Source organism: Eutrigla gurnardus (assembly GCF_963514095.1).
Source record: "Eutrigla gurnardus genome assembly, chromosome: 6".
Classification (NCBI taxonomy): Eukaryota; Metazoa; Chordata; class Actinopteri; order Perciformes; family Triglidae; genus Eutrigla; species Eutrigla gurnardus.
The window spans coordinates 24,171,683-24,199,212 of record NC_139920.1 but is presented as its reverse complement, the minus strand read 5'-3'; the positions used below and the strand labels follow the sequence as shown (position 1 = coordinate 24,199,212).

Genomic DNA, 27,530 nt, shown 5'->3' with positions numbered 1-27,530 from the left:
TCAAATGCTGCTTTTTTTGTGCTCGGAAATTTCTAAGTTACGACGGCGACTTCATGCCTTTTTGCCTTATTTAATGATATAGACAGGAACAACTTCAGTGTTTTGTCGAAGGTTTATTGTATTTCACAAATTATAAATGCAGGAACCCAAGATCAAAAAAGGAGGAGGACATTCATTTCATATATTTACACTTCTGCACCCCATTGCTTCCCTCTTATGGAATGATAATATATTGACAACATATCAACGTTTTTAACTATTACCCTCTACCATCAAACAGTACATTTTTGTCCCTCCTGTTATCTTATTGCAGTACATTTGAATGATTCTCCCCATCCTTAAAAAGCTTGTTTTAACAAGAAATATATCCAAATAAGATGCATTTCTTTCTCAAAATGTGTCACTTAAATTAACAAAGACACACACTGTGAGTAGTTTATGCTAACAACAGCATACTACAATCCATCCTTTGTATTTTATGTTTCATTCTATGCTCTAAACCAGCCCAACCTCCCACTTTTGCGGTAAAATGTTTTTGGGTTATTTATCTTCACTCACCTTGTTCTTACATATCCCACAGCACAAGAGGGCGCTATAAAACTTGTCAAGAAAGTACTTCTTTCACAATTGCTTCTAACCTCAAAGGCGAATTCCTCTTCAACCTTTATTGGAAGTGGGTTTATAGCTGTGCAACTACACACATAGTGTGGCAGGAATATCTAATATTTTAGTGCTCTAAGCTTGTCCTTCCTTGGACTTTTGTCAGACAAAAAATGGCATCACTGAATCCTGTAACTTAGTAAAACATATTATTAAATCTGTATGTGTTTATATCCACACCCCTGTCTATCTCTCTTTCTGTGAAAAGCAGTAAAAGGCCGGGATTTGGCTTAAAACAGGTGTGATTTTCAATGATACGGTAAGCCTGAGATACACTCCTCAGTTGTCACTCTGAAGGATTCTTCGTTGTCCACAGTTATTCAGGCAGCCGATGCCGATGAGATCCACAAGCAGTTGATGAGATCTGGATGAGAGGATCAGGCCATGGTGCGGACATGCTTCCTGATCAGGGTCCGTGCTATGCTCAACTGCTTCAACCAAGGCTTCTCTGTGAAGGTACTGCATAACAGAAACATGCATTATTACTTGATACATTTTAACTGTGGTATATAACTATGTGTTTTTATTGCATCCAGTATATAGTACAGAAGATACCTGGCTATAGTAAAGCAGTGTACAGCATTTCCTCTTGGAGTTTGGCCACAGTGGTGAGAGAAGGACTCCAGAGATGCAGCAGTCAGCATATTGGAAGATTTTGGCCAGGGGATGCTTTCTCTGGTGATTGATGGCAGTATAAACTTGCTCTTGCATGAGCTACTGTTGTCCTTATAGATTTCATCCGACAGGCCATCCTCTCTACTGTTTACATATTGTTTACGCTTTTTCTGCATCTCTTTAAAGTCCCCAGGGTTCACAGACTGCAGACTGGGTAGGTGAGACACTGAAAGTATGGGAGATAATGGCAGCACAGCCGTGGCTTTGATTCCTCTGCTTGGTTTGACTTTTCTGGATTTGGACGACATATTTGGCTGGTTGAAGCCGTCCACCAACAACATGTCTCCCACCCTGTCTTTGAAGGTGTTCTGCCATCGATCGGAGGCAACCCTTCTCTGCCCCAAATTCACCCAGCGTTTAATCTGGAGGTAGAGACGCAACGGCAGGGATATGTTTGCCAGGGATACGACTGAGCACAGCTTGTTGGCTATGTAGCGCACACAATCCCCATGGCCATGTTGAATAGCAACTTGCAAAGGGGCCCAACCGTCAGGGTCCCGACAAGCTAAAATCAAAGGGTTCTTGGTGATGAAGAGTTTGAGGATGAGGAGCTGGCTGCTCTCTGCAGCTACGTGGATAGGACACTTTCCAGTGTCTTGGTGGGCGGTTTGGTGGCACCAGTGGCGGTAAGGATGGACTCCCACCGGTTTGTCGGCGTGGATCCCCCTCTCCAGCAGCCAACCTGCCAGATCCAGGTGGCCCGAAGCAGCAGCAATGTAGAGTGCTACATTCAACTGAAACCTGGACAAGAAGGACCCGTTTGTAAGATTACACTGTGACTTGATAAGCCGTACAACAACAAGTTCTCTCACACTTTTTATTCATGTAGGGAAATTCTGACCTCATCACCGACTTCCTCTCTGATAGGTGGCTCTGGACTGTCAATCTGTGGCCCAGGAGGCAACCCTGGAGGAACTCCACCCACCCATCCCACGTGTCCAAACGGAGAGTCGTGCCTTGGTTTGAAAAGAAAAAAAAACTGTGTGGATTTTAAAATAAATCAGGTTCATTGAATTCAAACTTTAAATTTGTCTATGTGTGGTTTTAGAGAGGTCAGAAAACTAAGAATCCTATTGAAATAAGTTCATTCTTGTCATTCAGGACAGAGTCAGTACATTACACGATTTAAAGTAATCCACTCATTTAGATAGATTAACTATATCTAACCTTCCAGTGAATCTATTAAAATGTATAGGCCATACCCACTTCGATGGCATAGTCTTGGAGTTGGTTGCAGTCGTAGAGCTGCACACCAGTAGATGTGCTCAGTCTGAAGGTGCTGACGGGCAGGCCACTTCGCATGGACACCAAAGTTTTCAATCTAGCGACGGACATATGCAGAAGAGCCTCACTTCCCATGATTGGTAAGGTTTCTCCTGTCACAGCATTGAATACAAGCATCACAGGCCTTTGTTCACTCTGGAAAATAAATGGAACAACAGAATAACGGTAGACACAAGATACCCTTTGTTTATAGAAAGAAAAAAAGAAAGAGTAGAGATGAATCTGCTGCCACTCTGTGGTTGACATTGTGATCAAAAGTCATTCAGTGCCATTTTATATTGAAATTAGCCTGAAATGATTGTACGAATATACATCTATCTGCAAAAGCTCTACATGATTTACTATCTTGCACGCGGGGGGTTTTGACATTTGAGGACTCGGGGCAAAAAACGTGAGTTTGAAATACACAAAAGATGTGAAAATGTCAAAGCAAAGTGACGCAGACCAAGAGATAATAAAGACTAGAACGAGGACAAAAACATTGTAAGGCCAGCAGAAAACAACTACTTTTATGAGAGGCTGTAAAGTGATGACAAAGGGACACACATGCTTATTCCTTTCAGCTTTTACACAAGGTTGCCTGGTAACGAGCCTGGAATGCATCCCAATACTAAAGGTGACCAAAGAGCCAAGATGTCAGGCAGCCATAAACTCATTTCTCATCTTGTAACATATTAGTAGTACCAGTCTTCTTACATGTAAACCTAAAGCAAAGATGAACTTCAGCATCCTCCCACAATGTGCATTATTGTATGCTGATTGTATTTGCTGCAAATCCCAATAAAAAAACCCCTCTTCATGCTTTAATACCTTTATCAGGCATCGGATGGCGCTGCCACTTGTGATGCCCACGTCGCACAGAGCCCAGCTGTCCTGCAGCGCTGCACCTCCGTGGCTCAGCTCCAGGTACAGCTGCTGTTTGTCATCGGAGAGTTGCACCAGAAAGTTATCCTACAGAACGGGACAGGGTGAACATGTATGGAGCTGTTAGACTCCTCCTGAACAAGAAACAAAGTTCTTGTTAGAGTCTGTTGCTCCATTTGCTTTTACATCTGAGCTGAATAAAAATGTCTCCAAGGATGGAGAGATTAAGCTTTTTCTAGACTTATAACACGAAAAGATTCCACTATTTAATGCAACATTATGCCAAATCTGTAAAAAACATAAAACAGTCTCTCTTTCTCCCCTCAAGACATTCCAAAAAAAATGAGGTCCATCAATAGATGGACCTCAGTAACTTTTTATTACCTTCAACATCTGCTTCATTGCCCACACAGTCTGATCGGCAGGGACATCAAAAGGCTCACAGGAGCCCTCGAAGCAGATGAAGACCCTCATGGTTTGGACCTCCATGCTCCAGCCATTTGGCCCCTCTGTGGTGCTTTGGTCGGCCGGAGGAGTGTGTGTGTGGTGAGTTTGTCAGAGGCAAAGTCATTGTAGGTGGGTGGGGTTTGGGAAGGACAAGTCAATAAAACACAATGCTTTTAAAACTGATTGAATGAGGTTTCGTAAGGGTTTTTATTTTTGGGAGGTGATACATTTTCCTCACCTCTCGGACTGAATCATACAAAAGGACACAGGACTGTCTTATCTCAGCTTTTGGAGAAACGTAATAGAATATTGTGTTGCATGTGACAGCATTTATTGAGCCACACTGTTGAGTTTGATCTCATGTCATCTGCACCAGATCTGCCTCTGTTTTTACAGCAGCATTAAGACCTCACCACATGTGCCAAAGTTCAGATGCATTTATAGACGTGCTTTCTGAGGTAGACAATACATTTACATTTAGGGCATTTAGCAGACGCTTTTGTCCAAAGCAACTTACAATAAGTACATTTGTCAAAAGAAAGAAACCACAACATATCATCGCTATTAAATTAAGAAGGTAAAAATAGAAATAAATGTTAGGTCCTCATCTGAGTAAAGTAGTAGCAGTTCAGCAAGTATACCTTAAATACAACAGTGTTATAATCAAAGTGCTTTCGGTAAGAACATATTTTTTGGGGGTGGATTACATAGCAAAGTAGAGGAAGACGTCACACAGCAATACAGCAGAGATTGTATGTAACTGGCTCATTGTCATTTATATTGAAATTAACTTACAATAGCATAACTGTTTTATGTGTGATCCCAGCTGAACAAACCCCAACACAGTCTGACGTCAGCTCTTCGCTCTGCCTTTTAGTGGGAAACCAAAGGACTACCCACTGGTTGCACGCTGTGTTAGAGGAAGATTACAGAAACTTGAAATGTTCATTGATAGTTTTACAGGGAACTGCTAATTTGCATTTGACCTTTTATAGACTGACTCTGTCCACAAACGTTCTTGTGTTCAATCTGGGTATATGTTAGCTAGGTTCCCCAAGGTTCAAGAAATCTGCAAATTGTGATGATTTCTTCTATGGAAACCTTTATGTAATGAGCTGCATATTTATTTACAGATAATTATTGTCATTTTACATAGATTTGTATGTTATTAAGGTACTCTTTAAAAAAAGAGTTCATTATGTTTGATGTAATGAAAAATGTTTCCTAAATTTGTGTTGTGGAATTACAGAATGATAATGTAAAGATAAATAAAATGAAATATAAAAAAAACCATAAAACTACAAATAAAAATGTTAATTTGTTAGTATGGACATAAACCTTTATATAATGAGCTACATGTTTAATTACAGGGAATTATTGTCATTGTACATACATTTGTATGTAATAAAATAAAGCATAACAATTCTGTATAAATATTATAGTAATTTTACTGTACAAAAATGAGAAATACATGTAAAACTTTTGAGTTATTTCCCTGAAAATTAGGATCTTTTTTACAGTTTAGATGAATATAAGGGAAATCAAAGAAAGGTATGCTGTTTTTAAATTAATTATTTAAATCATACTGTAAATTTCCCCACTGTATGACATTGTAGGCTTGTTTGTGCTATTGCTCGTTTTATCTTTAGAAAAGCTTTATTCTAATTTATATATATATATATATATATAGCTGTTATCTATACAATTTTTTCCACCTCTTGATTGCAACCGTTAACACTAATCACACATATCAATGATCCCCTAAAACAAGATGCAGCCCATTTACAATAGAGGGTGCTAGAGATTTAAAAGTGACTCTTTTCAATACTTTTTAGAGTGTAGGGTGACGATTGTGCTGCTGTAAAATAACACATATTCCAGTTAAGATATATGATTCGTTTGTTTACACCGTCAATCTCAGATTTGATGCGATTGTAACAAATCTCTAAATATAGGCGCTTCACGCAAAGCTGTAAAAGGCATCAAATGTTTGTGTTCGGCGTCACGTGGATATGTTTACGTCTGGAGTCACTTCCGGAGTGTGGCTGATTGGCAGGCGGCTCCGTCCAATGGGGAGCCGAATGTAGCGCGGCGCGTGTGGCGGAAGGAGTCGGAGGCGAAGCTAACGGAGGGGGGGGATTAAATTCTAACATTATTTAATGTTCATGTTCCTCTGATCCGCCGTTCGGAACGGGATGATAGCGGCGCCCCGAGATCCTACACGTTACTTGACACGACGTCACGGAGAGGAGAGCGATGTCATCGCCGGTAGCTGAATTCCTGGACAAGATAAATCTCCAGGCAGCCATCGAGGTAAACACCCACGGTACACAGCCAGCCAGCTAGCCAGCTAGCCGCGTTAGCACGATGCTAACGCGGCTATAGGACACTCTGTTTTTGAAGCTCGATGCACACATTTAAAGCAAGTCACTGCTATATTCATGTGTATAACTATCCTCTGAAGAACCGTGGCTATCTGTCAATGCCCATCATTAACGCTAGTGACTATATACACTATATATATATATATATATATATATATATATATATATGTATATGTATATGTGGTGTGGTGTGGTGTGGAAACCGTAACCCACCATTAGTAACTGAGATTTGGCGGTTGGGAGTTTAACTGAAAGTCCAGTGACTCTGATATTGACAGCGTGTTTTCTCATTAACCGTTTCCGTCCTCTCACACTGGTTTGTAAACGTATATCGGTGTTATTATGTTAGATATTATGTACATAATAAGAAAATGTGACAGCTGTCTCCTGATGTTTTGTCATCGTCCTTGTGATGGTGAGTGATGTTGCTTTCACTTCCCCCTTTGGCTTCTTTGGATATTTATATATGCGAGCAGACCATCTGTCTGTGCCACATAATCTCATAAGAATACCTTTTTCTTTCTGTTTTTTTAGGATTGGCATTTATGAACCCATTAATTGCTTTTTTGAAAACGTGTGTGTATAATATATATATATATACACACTCACTGTAAGGCAAAATAGAAATGTGTCAACAGTCAGCAATTTTGTGATAAAGGTTACCAAGGGTTACCAAAGGTTACTGACATTTGATTTGACTAGTTTATTAAATATTTTCCCCAGCTACTCCCCTCCAATCCCTTTTAATTGTGGTGATTATGATTTTAATGGGTGGTTATGGCTGAAAAAAAAACATTCTTTATTGAGGAAATCAGGCTTTGCCTCACAGTAGCGGCATGCTTTTTTACTGGAGGTGCCTAGTATGTAAAACCTTGTTTCTTGGGACGTGGCAGTGGCATCAGACAGTGGAAGGGAGGGATGGAAAGTTACATAACAACCTCACTCCCATTTTACCCAGATGTGATTAAAGCTTAGATTTGAACCTCAGTCCTGCTAAATTGGGCAGATTTGACCGCTAAAGCGGGGCATGATATCACAAATAGATCTAGCGTTGCTGGATTGAGAGATTTATCAGTGGGGTTATCAGTTTTGGCCACATTGTTTATTTTTTTAGCTTTAAAACTGTAATTTTATTTAGTTTTAAAATGGGTAAAGTGCATTTCCAATGTGGATTTCTAAAATATATTTACAACCTTAGTTGAGTTTGAGCCTGCTCAAGAATTCACTGGGTCATACTTAAGCTGGAGCCCCCATCTGACAACATCTGTCATGATTTGATGCAATACAAATAATCATTTCAAAGCATTAGAGCTACAATACAAAGTATAAACTAGACAAACGGTGGCATTTCACACACCCATGATGTGCTTTAATTAGAAAATGTCCTCATTGCTTTTCTTCCAAAACATGTAATCTTCAAACACTGGATCCCTTTGCAGCCTCGACAACTCAGCTTAGTGGTTTAAAGGCTGGTTGTTGCTTTCTCCTGACCTGATCACATGCTGCCCTCTACTTGTGAACTCCAACCCCTCATGCTGTGGTGTCAGGCCCCGAAGCTCGCTTCGGTCTGAGTAAGACACAAACAGGAAGCAGCACAGGGGCGAGCAGGAACATAGTCCCGACACTCAGCCACTCTAGCTTCATGGAAATCTCCCACTCTGTACTTTTCAGCGCTGTTGCCCATGATATCCGCTCTGCTTTGACACTGTAGCACAAGGTTGATTTCAATATTGAAATAAATGATCTTACTAAATTCCACCACAAAGGGCAGACTACACATGTGGAGTGAGATAATTGAAAGAGCAGACGGGGATTGGAATAGAGCAAGGCTTGTTCAGTGTACCGCCGCAGCGATATAGGCATGAGTAAACATGAAAATACATGAAACATGAAAATGGCATTAAACAGTCCTCCACTCCGACAGCTGAAGTAATAACCTGTTGCAATAACCTGTGCAGCCAAATAAGGATTTGTTTCCTCTTAACATGCCAACAATGAAATACACCCAGGTATTGAAATGAAGAAATTACATTATTGAACATGATTTTCTCGCTGTATACATGAACATTACATTGGTGTGTTTTCCAGGTGTGACAACAACAGACGGTGTGTCGTGGTTCCACAGCAGGCCAGTGTGCGTGGTCCTGTGTGTGTATGTGTGTGTGTGTGATTGTGTATGTTTATGAGTGGCGTAGCAGCTGGCGGTTGTAACTCGAGGCCAAGATGCTGCTGTCCCTGGGAATGCTGATGTTGTCGGCCACACAGATCTACACCATCTTCACCGTTCAGCTCTTCGCCTTCCTCAACCTGCTGCCCGTGGAGGCCGACATCGCCGCGGTGAGTTGTTCTTAGTGCATTGTGAGGAATATATATAAAAATGTGAAACAATGATATGACGACGTAATACCATGATGCCCCACCCGCAAAAACACACCTCTAATCAAGATCACAGCTTAATTTGATGACGCATTAGCCCCCACTCAAATAACTTGAATCTTTTCCATCTTTCAGTACTCATTTGACAACAAAACGGAGACCTTTGATGACCTGCCTGCGCGGTTTGGCTATCGGCTGCCCAGCGATGGACTGAAGGTGGGTGTTGGTGAAATGACAAACCCATACAAGTCATTGATCTCTGATTTTGATTTGTTTATTCCAGCATGTTTCCACTTTACAGCTCTGCACCACTGAATTCAAGCTTAACCATGAAGATCATATATGAGCCAGGCAGTGGTCGAGTAAAGAAAAACAAGTTCTTTATGGTTAGAATTAGCTGAAAAATATAAATGCAAAAACGTGTGCGATATTTTTGTCATTTTGCTTCAGTGATTTATCTTTTATACATGGGCTAACAATGGGAAATTACTAATGTTTTATGTTTCTGGTATTTAGATTTAGTATAATATCCCCTAGGAGAAAATGAGATGGTTCGTGAGTGAGTGTGTGCATCTTTGTGTCTGTCCACAGCTTATCTCGCACACTGCTGCACCTAACGGCACAATATCTTGGATGCTCATTCATGGCTCCATGCTTAAGAATGTCACACACTCTGCCAGCAGCTTCGTCACATATTCCAAAACATTGCACATATTTCCAAACAAGTGTTATTTAGACAAACTGGCGACATATTTGGAATCTTAAGCGGCAACTTGAAAAAGCACACGAAAGTGTAAAAAAGTGATATGCATTGTAATGTGGGCACCGTAGTTTACATTAGTAATGTCCGTGAACACAACAGAAATCAGAAAACATGCTAAATGGTTTTCAAGTACACAAATGTCAACGTACATGTAGCAGAGGAGCACACACTGTAGAGCGACTGCAGAAAGGATTCCACCCCCATTGCACTCTGGTCGGCCTCAGAGGCTCCATCAAAGTTTAATAACGTAATGAAACTGCTCCCGAAACATTACTGCTCCGCGTTGAGGATTGTGCTAAATGTGTGTGTTGTTGTGAGGTTCCCGTACGCAACCGGCTACCCAGCAACGAGCACACTGCTTGATCCACAAAAGCTCACAAACAGAAGGGATGATTCATGTCTGCTATCTAAGCTGACCATTGTGGCGTTTTCCCCACAGTCAAGAGCCCTGTTGCTGTTGTTGTTTTTGTTGTAGCTGTACAAAGGATTTTTTTTAGGGCACAGAAGCAAACTGATGCCATGTTTTGTGTTCGTCTATATATGTGCAGTCATAATTAACTGCCACTTTATGTTTAGAATGGTTACACCATCATGCAGTTGTCTCGCATGAGTTGTGAGCCCATGGTATATTTTAGGAATCAAGACGACATAATGGGGGAATGACGGCAATGGAAATGCTATTTCTCTTAAAAAAAAGAAAGAAAAATCATCCATTTTGACATTTTACAGCTTTAGAATTTCAAATAAAAAGCCCTTTTTTTAGGGAGCATGGTCAGTTTACACTTCAACAGGTTAGTTAAATTATTTACTCAAGCAAGACATACCTGTTTACTTACACTAATCCGGTGTGTCACCTCCCTAGTGTTTATGTATCCATGCTGTGGTGAATTACGTGTCACCAGGCAGACAGCAGGGATTATGCCACACTGTGTGTGTGTTTGAGCACATTATGTAAGATTCTGTGTTATGAACGCTGAGAAATGACATGTATCTGTGTCATACGTCCTCCTTTCTTCAATTCTCATCTGCCCTCTGCATCTTATTTTCACGGCTGCTGTCCCGCCAGGCCAGAGAGACACGCTGTCCGAGTCCCTGCGGGGTCTCGACTCAATCTGTCCATTTTTTAAAGTGACCCTCGTCCGTCCACGTCTGTCTCAGTGAGCTTGGCACGGACACTTTGTATTCAGTCTGTGATTAACAGGTGTACTCAGCAGGATTGTAGTGTGAGAAATGAGTCCACCTACATTGTCTTCTGCATTATTACAGGTTGATAATAATTTATGGTGACACATAAACACACAAAAATGGGAAAAATCCAATTTCTCACCATGCAAACACTCAGTAAGAGCACACAGAATAGACAACTGCAGAAAGGTCTTGCGAGCGCTGGCTATAGTGGCCTTGGCTTCTACATCTATAGAATGATTTCTTCTGCCTACTGCAAGCTCCTTTTTAATAAACCAACATGTATTGTTTCATAAATGCATACACAATAAGGAAAGAGGAGGACTTTGCAAAAATCAAATATCATGCGAATGGAATTCAGACTGAATCTGCATCTGGCATTTTCCCTGTGCATGTGTGTGTGCGTTGTTAACTCACTTTGCAATAATTCGGTAACCTTTTTTGTTATTATGAGACAAGCTCACATGGACTGTTGCAGCCTTGCAGTGTTGCAGCTGCACGATGCCCAGAGAAAACCTGTGGCATCACAAGGCAGCACAAGCCTGTTTACCTCCTGGAGGATTCCCTACAGGGAACGAGGCTTCAGACAGAGCCCTCCCTGTTTCCACTTACACAACCGGGGCTGTTTACAGGGAGGGAGTCCGAGCGAGGCCTCTGCAAGACCGTGTACACCTACAGCGTGCAACAGTTGTGCTTTGTTTCATATCGGCGTACACATGCACAGTTTGAGTTTAGAGTTAAAGCGATGCATAACAAAACTTGCCAGTTTGAAATCAAACACCGAAAGTGTTTCACACTTAATATATGCGTCACTCCCAGCTCTATATTTGAATGTTTGTTTTATTATTAATGTATGATGAATAAGGCAACATAAAGCTGTTGACTTAAAATGGCAAATGATTAAAAACTAATGAGCATTTCCATCTTAGTTTTGTGGTGTAGACGTATAAAGAAGCACAAAGTGAGGGAAAAACTCAAAACTAGCACATTACTTCAGTAACTTTAAGTAGAGCAAGTCGTTTTTGTAACATGCAGAGACACATCCAGGGCTTTAAGTATATAATAATATATGCCAAGCATTGACACATGGTGGCTTTTCACCTGAATAAGCGTAGAAACAGCACATGAACGTAAGAAGAGAGGGGAAGGGCGGAGAGACATGACCCTGGGGAAGAATCGATACCCATCCTACCAGGTTCCCCTTTCGAAGCACATTTTCGACACACCATTTGGCTTTCAGGCTTTAAAAAAAAATTCCCATTCATGTGCACACTTACACTTCTGCAATTATAGATCCGTCTCGTCTGAGAATAAATGCTTTGGTTTCCTTTGGAAAGTCTTAGCGGTTTGGACGGTTAAGTCTCTGAAAATGCACCCTGTAAAATATATGAAAATCTAAATATTCCCTTTTCATATTGAGGCCTGGTTTCTATACGACTGCCAGGAGCTAAAAAAAAAAGTCAAAGTTTGACTTCAATCATTCCTTCTAATGCTGAAGTTGGTGGAAGTGGCAGGAAACGCTCCTCCCATGGCACATCTTGCCTGGAGTATTGCAGAATGAGCAAAATTTGGAAACATTGCACAAGAAGAGACTGTGGACTTCGAGTGGATAATTATATATTTAACATTTTTGATTGTTTCCTGCAGTTGAGACATCTCCCAAAAATAAATAAAGTCGTGAATGTGCCTCGATGCTCCGAGGTATTGAAATAAAACCAGGAGAGCCTGTCAGGCTTTCAAGGACCCCCGATGGTCCCAGGACTCCCACGTTGAGAAGGTGTAATAACAAACACCGACATCCTTTTTGGTTTGGATAGCGGTGAAAGGTTGGTTCTGACAGGAAGATGTGACTTGTTTTCATGGATGTGAAGAGCTGCTGAGATTACTGAGTCATTTCTCTTGTGCCCGCTTCTGGTAAATGTGTGGTAATGAAGGCAATGTTCCTGTCAGTATCCGGATAGCTCACTTTCCATTTACAGTGATAAACCTATAGCAAGTCATTGTGTCTGGTTTGCTGTTTTACTGCTCTGTGGCTCTGTTGAGGGAGTTTCAGGCATGTCTTGTTCTCGCTCCCCCCCCCCCGTTGTTTCAGCCGGTCTAGAATGTGACCCAGAAACGAATCCAAATGTTTTGTCACATTTAGCTTGCCCCGTTTCACCGGCGTCGCTATCCACGTTTAATACAGTCGTGGTTTCAGGAAGGAGGTCAAGAGACGGTGCCACAAGAACCTGGTTGTTGATGTGGGAATAGTTTTTTTATTTTGGATTATTGTCCAGTAATGTCATGATGAAAAGTGCTCGAGTGGGTTGAAGTGGTTTAGAAAGGTTAAAGTGGAGATTCTGAATCACACACACACTTTAATCTCCTTACAGGAAGCCCCAGCGAGGCTAGAGCGAGTTATTGTTTTTTTCCCCCCTTTTATCTGAACCCTGGGCAAATCTGCAAAACAAGCCCTATGGTGAGATTGTTAGTGACAGGATTAGGTGTGATCACTGCACAGTAATTTGGAATAGTCCACCTGAGAATTCCCCCCTCCTCCTCCTCCCTCTTGAATCCCGCAACAACAGAAAATCCCTCTGAGCGCTGTATTAGTAGAACAAGAAGACGTGTATATTTGGAGCTTATTTTACACTGAATGTCTTGATTGTGAAAGAAACAAGTCATATTTAGACCTCATTTCAAAATGTTTTTTGTGTTTTTTGTCATGTCATCATGATATAAAGTATTTGGAACCGGAATATAGTTCTTAAATTTAGGAAAATAAGAGCACTGATGCCAAATTTGTATTATTTTTTTATTATACACATTTGCTCGCAAAATAATGGAAAATTACTTCTCAGGGAGCTGGTTTATAATTTTGTATTTTTTTCCCCACTGTGCCTTTTTATTTCCCAAAAATCAATGCACATGCAAATTATGTTGGTTACATCACAGTTCATGAATTCATGTATTAATCCTGGCTTATGCAGTACTCATATACTGTATGCAGTAATGGGGTCACCACGGGGTGACTATAATATCCATATTGTCACACAGTCTGACAGAGCAGTGGGACTATATTGTCAGGTTTACGGTGGAGTCTTGTGGTGTTTAATGAGCGATATCCTTACGCAGACAGGATTTGCTCTATGTCTCATTTCAGTCGACGTTTTTCAGGATTTCCTCTCCTTCCCCAGTTATTTCCTGTTTTTCCCCTGCACTCTCCTCTCTGGAGTTCTTTGTATCTCCTTAAGGTGTTTTTTTCCCCCTCCCCTAAAGAGGGCGCTCTTGCCACTTGTTTTAAAGTCTGGAGGAGGAATGTGAGGCAGTGGCACAGTGATGTCATCGAGCAGCAAGGCAGGGCTGCATCTGGAGGCACCCAGAGGCGATGGCAGTGGGTGATCCCTCACGTTTCCCCTCCCCCGATGTGATGATTTCACAGATCCTCCTCCCCGATCTCCCGAGTTTGACCTTTCGCATGTCAGCGTTCGTTAATGTTGAACTACAACCGGGGGCGCCGCGTTCAGTCAGCAACTTTGCCTCTTCAGCTTAAATAGCATGACGCGGTTTTGTGATGTGTCACCGTGGTCATTTTCCATATGGCGTTAGGGTTGGGAGGGAGGGAGAGGGAGAGAGAGGGCTGACTGGCTGAGTCCCACAAGAGTCCACAACACTTCCTGTCTACCATCCTGCCTCTGACACACACACACACACACACACACACACACACACACACACACACACACACACACACACACAGTGGTGTTAGTTACACTTGCATAAGAGCAGCACAGATTTTCATCTCCTGCGAGTTTTCCTTTCATCATCTCTTCTTCGCTTATTTATTTTCTCACTATCTGCCTCTTTTTGTTGTCACCTTTCTATTTTTGTCTTTCTCTTGTCGTTCTGCCTTTCCTCTGTTCATTTCAGCGAGTGTCTGATTGTCTTTGCCTCCATATTTGTGCCTTTTCTGTCTTCCCACCTTTTATTCTCCTTCTCTTTATCAGAGAGAGACAGAGAGAGAGAGAGGTGCCAGTAATATTCTTCACTCCAGTGGAAAGCTCTGTATTAATTATACATTCGCAAGAGGTTTTTGAGAAACCCAGAAAAAAATGTGATGTTGCTGTGAAGACACTGTCATTTATCACAATATTTTAAAGATGAGATTTTTGGCTTGTGATTTTTTTTAGAAGGTCTTGATTAGATATGACATCACAGGGGTGAGAAAGTGAGCTTTATGACCATTAATTACACTTTGACTCTGAATGCATGAACCCATGTCAAAGTTCGACATTACTCATTTTTTAAGAGAATGTTTTGTCAGCTCTTTAAACAAGTAACATAATAGCTTCCAAGTGTGTGGTGTCATTGATTTTTGAAGGCTAGATTGCGCTTTTTTACAAATTAATTTTGGAAAAGGACTTCAAATGAAACGTTGTGTATTTCACAAACCATATCATGTCTGATGATGTCATCCCCACAGGGCTTCCTGATTGGCGCACGGCCAGAAAATGCGTGCCAGCCCATCGAGCCTCCTCCGAGGGACAACTTGACCGGCGCCTTCATCATCCTCATCAAGCGCTTCGACTGCAACTTTGACATCAAGGTACGGCGTACGCACTGGTGTGTGTCCTTCCTGAATGACACCCTCAATCAACGCCAACCATCTCTAGTTTTACTCTCAACATAACTATTTTAACTTTATATGAAATGATAACACATCCAGCTGGATTCTGATAGCTACACAGGGCGCAGACTTCCCTAAAACCATGTGCAGCATTAGTGGTACGTTGAATTACGGCCCATGTATTTCACTAACGGGCTTCCAGTGCTTGTTTAATGACCACATGGAAGTAATTGGAAACATTATTTATTATTTCGCCAGCCGTTAATTACAAGAGCAAGCTGCCAAAACAATGCGTTACACTTGATGTGTGTTTGCTGCAGACTGCATTTATCTCAGATCAGGTCTGGTTAGGACAGGAAGTGGCCATTTCCCATAATGAGCATCCCCCCCCCCCCCCACCTCCATTGCCTCCTTATCTTTTCTTCTGCTGCTCCACGTGCTGCTGCTGCGGTCTTGTGAAGTCAGTGAAGTGGCTGGAAGGATGCTGAGAGCACAGATCTCAGCATCGTTAGTCACGTGAGGCAGCAGGGTGGTGAAGGCTTCACGAGCTGTGTGTTGGGCGAGTGTCGCCTTTGTTCCACGAAGAAAAGAAGCGACGTCGAGACAAGGAGATGAAATATAATAAAGATGTCTGTCTATCTGACAAATGTGGCACACCAGCTTCAACGCCTCTGCAAGATTCATCACGTAAATGCCAGGAAGACTTAACAGTTTAACATGACAATGACAAAAAGAGACCTTGATGAGTCACTACTTTTTCTTTTTGAGGAACTTTACTCTAGAGACTTTTTTTTTTCACGACCTGCAGACATTCTGAATTGTTACCAGATACTTCAGTCATGAAGACACTTTCCCACCTGAATATTTCACTTTGTTTGTGGTGATTTGACAAATTAGATTGTTTTGTTTTATTATAAATACAATACACTCCTGCTGAATCCCAAGGATGATTTGTGACAGTAAAGTAAAATGTCTTTTACTTTAAGTTTTTTTTCCATCTTTTTGTTCGGTCACTTGATTTTTCTTGACTTTTGCACTAAAGGTAACTGAACTGAGGGTGTGGTAGTTTGGTTCTTAATTGTAACTTAAACCTGTAGGTTTTTTCTAAGGACTCAGAGTGAAAAACAGAAGAGAGAATAGAAAGGGGTGAGGGAGAGGTGGGACAAAGGAGAGCAGGGCTAGTGAGCTCAGTGATGAGTAATGGGGTGAAAGTGAGGAAAGCATGCAGCCTCTTGGCACCTCTCTCTCTCTCTCTCTCTCTCTCTCTCTCTCTCTCTCTCTCTCTCTCTGTCTCTCTGTCTCTCTCTCTCTCTCTCTCTCTCTCTCGTACTGTTCAGTCTTACCTTTTCACTCTACCTTCCAGATTCCTCCCACCGTTCATTCACTCTCACATTTAATAGCTCGCCTTCTTTTTCACATCTATTTTCTTGGCAATTTCTCTTACAGCCTTAGAAGGTCTTACTTACACACGCACACACACACACACACACACACACACACACACACACACACACTCATAGAAACATGATGACAGACAGGGCAGTGAGGTGTTCCCTTTGCTGGAGTGTAACCAGACTCGCCTGCACATAGCTGTGTGTCAGGCAGACACACAATACATACACATACACACACACACCCCAGTCCCTCTGAACTGTGTCAGATTTGACATTTAACCTCCTGCAACCCTCCAAGGAGCAACTTCGACTTGTTGAAGTTTACTCCAATTTTCTCGTTTGCTGAGATCTGGTGGCATTTTGAGTGAAACCTTACTGCTCACCTTTCTGCAGTCGTGTCATAAAAAGTACAAATAATGCTTGTAATGTTTCTTCTCACTGGCGACTCAAAGTAAGTTTTTACATTCAGGCTATCGGTTGGTTACTTAAAAATCACAAACTGATTGCCTGTGTCGTGAGAACCGGCCGCTTGTTGTATAGACTTAATGGCTTAAATGGTCTGTGTAGAGGCCTAGCGGCTAAGATGCATACCACCTGCAACATCCCTGCTTTGATCTGGTCGACAACCTTTGTGTCATACAATGTTTTTAAAAAATCATATAAGAAAACATAGTTGCTTTCAGAAGAATCTTTTTAAGCCTTGATGAGGAAATGCTTTTTGGCCTGCATGGATTTTTTTTATTGCAGTACTGCAGTTGACCACAAGGAAATATTGGCAGCAGGGCTGACTCACTGTGGAAATATGGCTCTCTTAATTAATCCATGTGTTAACTGCCTATAGTTTAACTTGGTGTGATGATATAATGATTTGTTTTTACAGTAAACTGGGGTTTAAAGAATGTTGTAAACTAGACCCTGTGAGATGTTTTTGTGTTGGACAGGATGGATCTCTGTCTCTCTCTTTCTTCTCTTATTTGTTTCTCTGCTTTCAAATGTCTTTTCCACCTCTCTCTTACCTCACTCCCTGACACACACACACACACACACACACACATCATAGCCAGACCTCACAACCGACTGAGTTTGTCTACACAATATCTATCATATCTACACACATCATCACATGGACACACACATAGTTTGCTCTCTCTCTCTCTCTCTCTCTCTCTCTCTCTCTCTCTCTCTCTCTCTCTCTCTCTCTCACTCTCACACACACACACACACACACACACACACACACACACACACAGAGACACACACACACACACACACACACACCTTCCTCTGCATCTCTCGTTGCCTTTGGCAGTCATTGTCGCTCCATCACTCTTCCAGGTGCTTTTTCCTCCCTACTGTTCTCTCTGTCACACACATTCTCGGTTTGTTGCTAGCATTCAGCTGTCTACCTTGAATTCTTCTCACACACTCCCTCCCTCCCTCCCTCGCTGTCTCTCTGTCTGCCGGGCTCAGTTCCCTCCAGAAGCTGCAAGGAAACAAAGGAATAATAGATTCCATCTTGACTGAGGCGGCGCACGCTCCTCTGTGTGTGTGTGTGTGTGTGTGTGTGTGTGTGTGTGTGTGTGTGTGTGTGTGTGTGTGTGTGTGTGTGTGTGTGTGTGTGTGTGTGTGTGTGTGTGTGTGTGTGTGTGTGTGTGTGTGTGTGTGTGTGTGTGTGTGTGTGTGTGTGTGTGTGTGTGTGTGTGTGTGTGTGTGTGTGTGTGTGTGTGTGTGTGGTGCAGGCGTGTCGCCCCCAATGCGCCCCCTGTTTTTGTTTCATTGCCCTCCATCTCGCTCTGTCCCTCTGCAGCCTCCGCTCTAGCATTTAGCCGTTAGCATCCAGTGAGCAACAGCCCAGAGTTCTAATGGACCATAATGGGCAATAAAACGGACAGTCGCCCACTTAACCCTCTGTCAAGTGTTTGCTCCTCTCACTGCTGGAGTGAGTGAGTGAGTGAGTGAGTGAGTGAGTGATGTAGTGTCTGTTGCGATGAGACATGACAGAGAAGAGGGTGAATGTCGAGAGAGAGAGTGTTTGAGGTGGGGAGGGGTGAAGGGAATCATGTGAAGGGCTGTTAATAGGCACACTCGCTGTGTGTGTGCGTGTGTGTGTGTATAAGAGAGAGAGAGAGTGTGTGTGTGTGTGTGAGAGAGAGGGAGAGAGAGAATTCCCCACTGCTGTTCCTTTTTATAAGATAAATCTCCAGAGAGACACGGTTTGCACTTCCTGTACAGTGGGATTCTTTGAGGGCTCACTGGTGACCTTTCCGACCTTCCTGGGAGGGGAGGGGGAGCCAACAGGAAACTTGATACCCTTTTCCTCCCCCTCCCGCACCTCCCCTACGTCTTAGCAAGATTCTTTGCAGACTGTGTCTCCGTCCCACTGCTGCCCTCCAATAACACACACACACACACACACACACACACACACACACACACACACACACACACACACACACACACACACACACACACACACACACACACACACACACACACTCACACAGAGCCGGTCTACATGCATTGAGACATAATGTCCTAGTTATGTAAGATGTACGCCTGAAATATGTTCTGCTCAACCATGTCTTCTCTTCCTCTTGTTTGCCGTCTTACACTCTTTACGTCTCTTTGCTGCCCTCTATGCTAAAACACGGTGTTGCACACACACACACACACACATAGAGAGGTCATAAAGTCAATATCTACCATAAGTCTGCCAACCATAGCTAACATTAGACACCTTAATGTTTCACTGTGGGGTTTCACACCTCCAGTAGCACTACAGAGCTGTTTATTCTGTGTCCGTCTGCTTGTAGTGACCAGAGCATTGTGTAAAAGCACCCAATGGATCGTAGAGATGACTGCTTTTATTGTCTGGTGGAAAATCCCCCCCCCAATCCGAGACTCAGGTTATGAGACGGTCCAAACCTTGCCTGGCACAAGGGCAGTTCAGACTAAACATTCAGGTCTGGTCTAAATGCTTTCTGTCCTTTTAGGAAGTTGTGAACTTCATGTGGCAGGGCAGAGATTAGGCGACTAAAACAATGCGCTCAGAAGAGTTCACTGTAACATTGGTGCATGGAGTTTGACCGATAAGTAGGCCAGGCCATTAAAAACTAGAAACTGGATATGACGTGTCCTAGACGGAGATGCCATGACTTACTTTGCCTGACAGAGAGAGCACTGCTCAACTGTAAAAATGTCCCACCACAGTACATGCATACATACAGGTCACCATTATAAAAGTGTGATGGTTTCATCAAAAATGTTTGTTTATACTATGTGGTCTCAGCCTGGCCTCATAAGTTCTCAATTAAAAGCTGGTATTCAAATACCAGAGCAAAGGTCGGGGCTGGATTAGATCAACTCTGTCCGTATAATAACAAAGCAATGAAAGAATATAATTAGAATCTAATGGAAATAAGTCTCTAACAGCCGCCTGGTTCAGGTGAGGAAATGAAGGCCAAGGAGATTTCTCAGTGTGTTCTTGAAGCTATATTCTTGTAATTTCTATCCGTAATCTCCCAAAAAAGCTGCTGCACGTGGTGACATCATCCATGTCCACTATTGGTTGCAAAGTCCTGTCGATTGGCAGCCCATCCATCCGATTTTATGAAGTGGCGAAAAAAAACCCTTCAGGTAAAATTCTCCCAGCTTATCTGAAGGTGTGTCCGTAACAGTCTCCTTCTCCTGCAGTTAATTATCAACCACTCAAACGTGTCTGAAAACGATCTCGATTAGTATGGGAGCGGTCACACGGGCCTCTTATTTTCTCTGTAACAGTATAATCTGTCCAGTCAGCTCCCAAAGTAAGTAAGTAAGTAAGGAAGTAAGTAAGTATACAGTCGTCGGGTGAGAATTTGTTTTTACCAGCTGCAGCCCAAGTTGGTCAGCGTTTTGTTCTGGTGGCTGGTAATTTCCCCCTCTAACCTTGCTTCCCACCTATGACTTACAGTAAGTGCATTTTTATTGTGCGGTGCTGAAATGACCTCACAGCCCCCGAGGCCAAACACACACACACACACACACACACACACACATACACACACATACACACTCAGGCCACAGTCTTTATTCAAACAATGATCTTACTTCCTGCACACATTCACTCAGTCTTATGATGGGGTATGACTATGACTGACTGGGTGTATGACTATCTTGTGTGTGTGTGTGTGTGTGTGTGTGTGTGTGTGTGTGTGTGTGTGTGTGTGTGTGTGTGTGTGTGTGTGTGTGTGTGTGTGTGTGTGTGTGTGTGTGTGTGTGTGTGTGTGTGTGTGTGTGTGTGTGTGTGTGTGTGTGTGTGTGTGTGTGTGTGAGACCCGTCCTCCGTCGCCGACATCTCATGTGGCTGTTTGTATATAATATATAGCAGCAGATATAGTGTGTGTGTCTCACACACTGGGAAGTAAGCTGCCTGAATTGCAGCTGTGCGTTGTTATCATTATACATGGCCTCTCCCTGCAGTTTTGCAGTTTTATTGAACTCTTTATCTAATCAGCCGCCTGGACCTTGAAACTAAAACCCCTGCTCTGTGCGCAGCATTCCTCTGGAGCAGAAAAAGGAAGGGGGATGGGGGATGGGGGGGGCTGAGAAAGAGAGGGAGGGCAGAGAGTGGAGGCAGGAGGGTTGAAATATCAAAGAAGGGGCCTGGCAGAATTATGGAGAAGTTGGCAGTCGGGGGTGATATAACGAGGGTAATGAGGGCAACTAGAGGAGAGCAGGAAGAGGGTGAATTTACAGATGAGTGAGGGAGTTTTTGGAGGCAGGGCGACGGAAAGTAGAGGAAAAGAGGGGAGGAGAAATAATAGAGGAAGGGTGGCACGAGCAGACAAAAGGGTGGGAGGAGAAAGGAGGATCGTGAAGAGACATGATGGTGAATGAGAGGACGGGAGGAGAAACGAGTGGATATGAGGGGAGGCGAGAGAGAGAGAGACGTTTAAGGGAGGAGAGAGGGGAGGAAATCTAGGACCTGATTGGGAGCTGCTGTCTAAACAGCAGAGGAGCCGAGCAGGGCTTAGCTGCATCTGATACAGTTTAGGGAAATTTGAACCAGTGGAGGTGTACTTTTACAGACCCCCAAACAGCCTATTTTTTAATATGCAAATCGAGCTCTCCTCGTGTATTGTATTTTTTTTCTCTCCAGGAGGTGTATTTTAGGCGGTGAAGTTGAGATAAAAGGTTCTGGAGAGAAGGAGGAGGAAGAAAAACATTACAAGGAAACAGTTTGCAGGAAGAGGAAAGGAAGGAAGAGGAAGGAGGAAAAAAATGCTTCTTCTAAAAATAATTTATTAACGGACCATTTAAAGACATAATCGACAGTCAACATATTCTAATTTTCTTGTATCGAAACATGATGATTTTGTGAAAATATGACGGTTTCGAGAACATCGTTAAAACCGCAACCGTGTGAGAAAGGTGGCTCACACTCATTTACACGAAGCCGAGGTCAAGTCTGCTCAATTCAAATGCAGACCAGTGACCGCAACGGCTGACTGCCTGAGCTTCACAAGGCAGGAAGAACAATGTATAGGAAAACCGATGGGGGGGGGGTGGAGGACAGGAAGAAGGAAGGTGAGGGATCCGTGGATGAAGAGACGAGTGATGGAAAAAGGAGGAGAGGAAGGGACGTTGTTGTGTTTTAGCTGCAGATTCACACACGGGAGGGAAGACAGAGACACACACACACACGATGGTGATGCAGGAATAATTAGCGATGCTATCAGCAGACTCTCCACACCGCCAATCTCAGACGGAGAGGAAAGGCAGATCTAACCTGTGTACAGGCATAGTTAACATCATTGGTAGTCTTATATCTTTCATATCTTTAGGGAGATAATATCAATAAATGATTATTTAACTTGTGTATATGATTGTATAATGAGCTTTTAACAGATTGCACTCGTAATAAATGACTTTATAAGAGCATGCTGCTCTTTCTGGGATGCAAACAGTTAAGTTCAGCTCCGGGTGCCACCGCTCACACACCTCCGCTTATCACCAATGTGAGTCTCGCACGCATTAATACACACCCACACACACGTATCAATAGTTTAGCGACCTGTAGTGGAAAGCTCCTTTTGAAAATGTCCTTTTTTCCCCTCACAGCTACATCGTCAACAAGTTGTTTTTCTTTTTTCTCAGAAACACCTTCCTTCACATTCATTCAGTCCCACGCGTTGACAGGAAGCCGCTCCATACAAACACACAGCGCTGTCGGCCTCCAAACAGCTGCAGCCTTCTCGCTGACGGCCATAAAATCACCAAGGCCTCCGCGTGCTTAATGCAGAATCGGTGATCAGCAGGTTCATGTGGATTATAGCTGTAGCTGCAGTGTGCACTATTTAAAGTATGCTGTGTTCACCATCCACACTATGTGACTCTGTACTTAAGTCTATAATCTAATGCTTGGATGCTTTCAGAAGAACAGATGAGGATTTCCATGTTTTTTGTGGAGGCATCCACCTCACCTGAAACAAAGGGCACCTCTGCTAATGTTATTAATGACATTGTTATGAAATATAATGGTGGTTACGGCCTTCACTAACAGCCTCTGTTAGATCCTCTGTCATAACATCTCACAATCGGCACATTAAGCTTGTCCTCAAACGTGTGGCGGTCCATATTTAGAAACGCTGGAACCATGAAGTAAGGATTAAAACCAGAGCTGCAGGTTAGTTGAATAAATGACTAAGATTTTCTTCAGTCAATTTGTCTTTTTTATGCTTAAACACGAGATTTGTAGCGGTGTTATCGTGTGATTAATTGTCTAGAAACCCACGTTTACAGATGTTTCTATTAAATTATCTAAACAATTAGTCAACATTTCATGAGTTAGTGCACTAAGAATGTATTTGGTCAAGGACAGCCCTAATTTAAATATGAAGAGTGGGATGTTAACATATTTTGTCCAATAACAGCAGTAACAGCAGGGTATTTTTTTTTTTTCCAGTATCAAACTGCTTTAAAGTACCAAATACATCATGACATGAAAACTCCAAACCGCTGACAAAAACGCTTCTGGAGCTCATCAGCTCCCAAAAACAACAGCCAATTACACAGAGTCCAATCTTCCTGTTAAAAATCCATAATTGGTCAACCTCATCCATAAAAACCGACAGTTGTCTGCGCTCCAGGCTGAAGTCACATTTTGGTCAGCACACCGCAGGGTGCCACGAGGAGAAAACGAGCATCAGATGGTCATTACGCTTCTACCTTTTCATCAAGTCCTCATGGTACAAAAAAAAAAGAGAGAGAAACAATGTGGACTTTGGAAGGAGAGCAGAGCGAGAAGTTTCTGGAGCCCAGTGATGCCGTCACATGACAACAAACCATGCCCTTGAGGAAAGGAGCTAGTTTTTTCCAGTGTCGTTCCACCGTGTGCCTCCGCTGCAGCAGCCATGTGTATAAATGTGGAAAAAAGACGAGCACGATGTTGCTCTCAACTTTACTTGGTGATATAAAAGAAGTAAAGAGGCTCAGACGAAATGTGAATACATTTTCATTTCGATGTAAAAACAAGGGAGTGTGTGTGAAGCGGGACATGATGCTGAAGGAGAACAGAAGGGCTTTTATGGGCGTTCCCACCGGGATAATGGCTATTAAGTTGTTTGATGAAGGCTGTTAAATTGACATGGAGGATTGCGCTCCAGCTCAGCACGATCGTCTGCAGATGGTAGAAGAGCTGCCCATGCGGCGATGCTTTTCTTTCTGGGGGGTTCGTGTGTTTATAGCCACAATTCTATTGATTTATTTTTATTTATTTATTTCTAGAGGTCTCATATTCCCTTTCCCCCTCTTCTTTTTCTGCCTCTCTGTCCCTTTTTTCCCCCTCCTCCCTCCCCCCCCAGTCTCAGGAATGCATTGAAAGTCCTTATCTTTGCCCATGCAAACACAAGGGTGAGCCAGCAGCAGAGGTTGAATTCCTCTGCAGATCCCAGGCAGGCAGACCGAACCGCACGCTCTGGCATCCCGACAGCTCTTTCTGCTTACTGTACACTCTCCCCTGAAGAGACACCGAGCTCCGACTGTAGGCCAGCCTGTCGGGAGTTAACACAAGTAGATTTTAGCGAGTAGAGCTTCGTGATTTGGTTACAGAACGAATTCACTGCTCTCTCTTTAAAAAAACCTCGAGCAACAGCTGGTTCAAAATTCGGCTTCCTGTTGATTTCAAACAACCTGGCAGACATTATAGCATTATATTTTAAACCGGTGGAGGTATAATATGATGCAAATTACGCTTCGTGCACATTTCCACAAGTCATCCATTACTGCCCCCCCCCTTCACCTGGACCCCCCCCGCCCCGTCTATTTAAACCAACTTTTCATCTGCGTGGTGAATAATTACATTTATCCGACATGGAGCACGAGAATTGATTTAAAATGGAGCCGGCAATACGTTACTTACCTTCAACTTTTACTGCAATGCGACACACACACACACACACACACACACACACACACACACACACACACACACACACAGTCGATTACTGTGTAAAATGAAATGCAATATTTTTACCGTTAACCTTGCGATCGCCGGGAGGAAAGATAAGAGAGACGACGCCATTCTGACTTTCTGGAGTTGTAAATCTTGCGTGTGACGAGAACAAACCATTTTGCAGTAAAAGCCATTCATTTGTTACTTATTGGACTTCTTTAAGGTCATTTAGCTCTTCCCTCATTATCAATAATTGTGTCCAAGCTTTCCTTGGATTCACTGATTAATGACACACACACACACACATCCAGACCCAGTATTTTGTGTGTGTGTGTGTGTGTGTATGTGTGTGTGTCTCACTTCTCCAGACAGCCTGCCTCAAGACACACACAGTAGCCATTGATACCTCCACACAATACGCCCTCACAAGAAAACGCACGGAGACACAATGCTGCGGCTGCCATACGCGCTGCTTCACGTATGCCTGTGCATAAAATCACAATGACAGGGAGCGGACAAAAGACGGTGCTGTTCGGCATCCATGCAGGTCACAATACACACACACACACACACACACACACACATGCACAGTTCACAGTTCACCCCTCATAGGTCTAAATGGATTTCCTCACACCACAATGCTGCTTTAGAGCTGCAGGGCTAACGCACCACTCTCATTAGCTGCCCAGGTTGGTGTGAGCTTCCACCCTATCTATAATTTAGCAGAGCAGATGACTGTCACACCTCTCAGAGTGTCACCGTTTACTCAGCAGGTTTTTATTTCCTTGGTTACGGTCTCCACTGCCACACATCACGGTCTGCTTTTGGGTCAGGTATTAATTTAGCACAGGAGGGTCACGCGTGCTCTGAGTAATAATTAACGCCAAAACTTCCTCTGTGGCTTCATTCAGAAGTGGTTTAAAGCAGAGATCTTCAACAGGGGGGGGCAATCATAGATTATGTTATTGTAATATTTGAGATAGTATTTATCTGTAATGTTCAGTATGTTCTGGTAGTTGTTTTTCTCCGTATGTGTCCACAACACCTCAGGCGATGGGAAGCTAAATGTCGGCTTTGAACAAGAAGCCATTGATCTTTGATGTTAATGTCTTGACAGCATTTGATGTGGTCTTCGCCTGATTAACGGCATCTGAAACACGCATTTTTCAGCGACTCAAAGATGTCTTGTGTTCCCTGGGAGGAGGAACACCCGAGGTAGTCAGAGGTTTCTTGGTTTGGGGGGGGGGGGGGGGGGTTCTTCATCAGAAAAATAGAGAACCGGCAGAAAAATAAGGACCAAATAATAGCAGGAATCTATGAAAAATGGGCCAACATGGACTCACTGCGGAACTGAATTATGAAGTAAAATAAAAAGTTAGTTCAGTCTGATTATCAGGCATATATTCTCTATATCTGGCCCTAAAACAAGTGGTTGTTTTACAAAGTTTTTGTGCCTTCGTTCCCGTTATTTCCAATCAGTTTGAGTCACTCTGATGCAAAAAGCAACTTTCAGGGGAAACATTCCCTATCTGAAGTCTACCTCTGTCTGTGTAAGAGCACACAATGATTCATACCAGGATTATATTGTCACATCCTATTTCCTCCTCCACATCTGTTGCGAGCAATCAGTCGCAACAATGGTTGTGCAGGATACCGTCGGCTCGACTCTGTCAGAGCCACAAAAACAAGCTCGCAGATGGAAGATCCTCATTACATCCGTTTCTCCTGCATCCATGATGCAGCGCACACATAGGCCTGTGGCCTCCGCTGCAGGAAGGATCCTTGTTTCAATGCTTTTTGTTTTAAAGTGTCTTCAGCATGAGCACGACTGGCTGGGGATTTCACTTGGAAAAGATTTGAAGTGAAAATGGACCATTTTTGCTGATGGTTTTTACAGGATTTCAGAGTGTTTGGACACCTGTCTTAATGCCTAAAGTCCCATTTATGACACATCTTTCTTGCTTAAATGGTTGACAAGTTATTATGTTAAGTAACATCTATGTTTAGTGTCTTAGAAGAATTTGAATACATTGTTATGGACAAATACAAACGGCTACACACACACACGCGCACACACACACACACACACACAGTGAACAGGTTACACTGAAAGCTGTAGCATCTGTTTTAATGCAGCGATGAGAGGCTTAACTATTTTTCTGAAACGGAACACATCTATGATTAATGAGTGTGGATGTTTATGCAAACTGTTCAAACACATTTAAGACAAACACACACACACACACACACATAGATACACATACACACTATCTTAGCCCATATTTGTCATCAGAATGCTGCAAACGAAAGAAAGTGTGTGCCTAAACAACATGGCCTCCAAACAAAAACATGCTCTGAAAAGAAAATACGAATTTGCTTCTTATAAATGGATGGATTTTGAACTTAATTACAACATTTAACATTTTGATGATAATAATGAACGTGGTCGTTCTTTGCT

General features: G+C 42.7%; 2 protein-coding genes across 2 annotated transcripts in view; one reads left to right on the top strand and one right to left on the bottom strand.

The window, feature by feature from the left end:
* Positions 1-939: 939 nt before the first annotated feature.
* On the bottom strand, positions 940-3,957 carry LOC311014463 (protein ANKUB1-like; the record flags this gene model as incomplete). The annotated part of the gene is made up of 6 exons (XM_084011085.1): positions 940-1,119; positions 1,239-2,076; positions 2,177-2,291; positions 2,538-2,754; positions 3,430-3,570; positions 3,868-3,957. 6 exons carry the CDS (start codon positions 3,955-3,957, stop codon positions 940-942), a joined length of 1,581 nt encoding a protein of 526 aa, XP_083867211.1.
* A 2,077-nt stretch (positions 3,958-6,034) lies between these two features.
* rnf13 (ring finger protein 13) overlaps positions 6,035-27,530 on the top strand; it is a 33,316-nt gene continuing 11,820 nt past the window's right edge. Inside the window, exons 1-4 of the mRNA XM_084012072.1 lie at positions 6,035-6,243; positions 8,403-8,651; positions 8,826-8,906; positions 15,101-15,223. Coding sequence (XP_083868198.1) covers positions 8,538-8,651; positions 8,826-8,906; positions 15,101-15,223 — 318 coding nt within the window. The 5' untranslated portion in view covers positions 6,035-6,243; positions 8,403-8,537. The remainder of the gene's footprint in view (positions 6,244-8,402; positions 8,652-8,825; positions 8,907-15,100; positions 15,224-27,530) is intronic.